This window comes from Camelina sativa, chromosome 4 (assembly GCF_000633955.1).
Source record: "Camelina sativa cultivar DH55 chromosome 4, Cs, whole genome shotgun sequence".
Classification (NCBI taxonomy): domain Eukaryota; kingdom Viridiplantae; phylum Streptophyta; class Magnoliopsida; order Brassicales; family Brassicaceae; genus Camelina; species Camelina sativa.
Window position 1 is genome coordinate 3452663 of NC_025688.1, and position 2182 is coordinate 3454844.

The 2182-nt window shown below is 33.0% G+C and overlaps 1 protein-coding gene across 1 annotated transcript; it reads right to left on the bottom strand.

Moving 5' to 3' along the window:
* On the bottom strand, nt 1196-1732 carry LOC104783498 (cytosolic sulfotransferase 11-like). The gene has a single exon (XM_010508646.1). It carries the CDS (start codon nt 1730-1732, stop codon nt 1196-1198), a length of 537 nt encoding a protein of 178 aa, XP_010506948.1.

The following is a 2182-nucleotide window of genomic DNA, read 5'->3' on the forward strand; positions in this document are numbered from 1 at the left end:
CGATGCCCTCACCAAACCACTTCCTCGAGCACGGTTCCTTGAGCTCCGACACAAGATTGGAGTGACACAAGCCCCTCCATCTTGAGGGGTGTGTTAGAGATATGATACAGATACGCAATCACCGTCAACGATATGATCGAGATATGCAATCAAGACACAACCTTTGATTGATTAGCTTTAGGAATGTTCTGTAATTAGATTACCTAGAGTATCCTCCTATAACATTCTTGTATATATATCTCTGTACAAACCTATGTTAATACACACAACTCATATTCTCTACAGCGACAACCAGTGCCGGCCCACCCCTAAAGCAGGCAAAGCAGCTGCTTTAGACCACATGATATAGTAAATTTTTAGTGACACATATTTGAGAAATTAGGCAGGTCTGTTGGGTCTATATCATGCAATTATGTGGCATATCTAGGGTTCAAGCCTTCAACTTTGCAGGTTCGTTTACAGTTTTTCTTTTTCTTTTGCTTTTTATTTATTACTTTTTGGTTTCATTTCCGTTTTTAATATTAAATACTCAAAAATTTGAATTAACTTGACTACAAGATATTATAATATTCAAACAAAACTAAAATTTTATATAAGAACATCGATATTACTTCTTCTTCTTAATCTTTATTTTATTATAATTATACATTATTACCAACTACTTTTAATCTTAATTATGTGGCATGTATAGGGTTCAAGCCTTCAACTTTGCAGGTTCGTTTACAGTTTTTCTTTTTCTTTTGCTTTTTATTTATTACTTTTTGGTTTTATTTCCGTTTTTAATATTAAATACTCAAAAATTTGAATTAACTTGACTACAAGATATTATAATATTCAAACAAAACTAAAATTTTATATAAGAACATCGATATTACTTCTTCTTCTTAATCTTTATTTTATTATAATTATACATTATTACCAACTACTTTTGATTAGCAATGATGTCTACCGAGTATTTGCTATAATAAAAGTTAGAAAAATTAAATTTTAGATTGTTGTTACATTTTTTCCATATTTTTTAATTATATTTTAGTATTATAGTGAAAAAATATTAATTTTATATCATACACAAAATTATTATTCTATGTTTTAGGTCACCAAAATTCAAGGACTGGCCCTGGCGACAACTCCTCTGCAAATTGCATCACACATGAGCTCAAAATCGGCTTTATCCATCTTGGTGCGATGTAACATACTAACATGCTTCTAAAATGCCAACCGGAAATAAACGTGTCTTTGATACCTCTACACACATACACGATTTTGCAAGGTGGGAAGCCTTTTTGGTGGCCTCACGCAATGCTTGTAAGTGCATATGGGTAGAAAAGATCATAGGAGAAGGAAATTTTGTGAGATTTGGAGTTTGGCTATTAGCATATAACTCAATCTCAAGAAATGGGACAAGGTCATGAGGGTTTTGTGAAAGCAAAGGATGGATTTGGGGGTTTTCACGGTATTCATCTTGATGCACAACAGCGAAAACTAGGGATTTGAGCCAAGTGGTTCCACCTTTGGGCATAGAAGCAATGATTATATCAGTATCTCGTGGCTTGAAATGTTTTTGGACGTCAAGAACGGCTTGGAGTATGTTTGGATAGTACCAACAACCTTTGTGGTTATAGAGACCATTACCAGTAAAATCTTTGTCTGAAGGTAAGGAAGAGATCAAGTTCTTGGTTTCTTGACTAACTTGGTTGTCTTTCATGAAGTTTGGAAGGTGAACAGGCTCCATTGTGATAAATTATTTTTCTCTATGTGAAAACAAAGAGAGGAGAGTGATAAAAGGTAAAGATATAAGTTTTTTTTTTTTGGATGCTTTGAATCATTCAGCTTCATAAGTTTACATATGGTATATATTTATTTCATAGACATGTGTTTAGGACTTTTGCACGTGTTTTAATCAAGGGTGGATCTTAAGCCACACAAATTTCCTACATTAGGATAAGAATCTTATCTTCAATAGACTTTGTGCTAAAACATCACTTAAATTGAAACACAAGGAGTAATTAAAAAGCCATTTATATTTACTTTAACTAAGCAGGTATGTTTTGTTGATTTGGACAACTAAATATTTAGTACTCCTAGCTACTTAGCTTTCATGTGTGGTTTAAGATAAACCCATGATTGACAAGTATTTATCTACAATCAATGCGATGCTCACACTTAGACTGAAGGCCAATTT

Excerpts from the sequence above, each read along its gene's own strand:
- LOC104783498 (XM_010508646.1), bottom strand. The coding sequence starts at position 1,732 with ATGGAGCCTGTTCACCTTCCAAACTTCATGAAAGACAACCAAGTTAGT.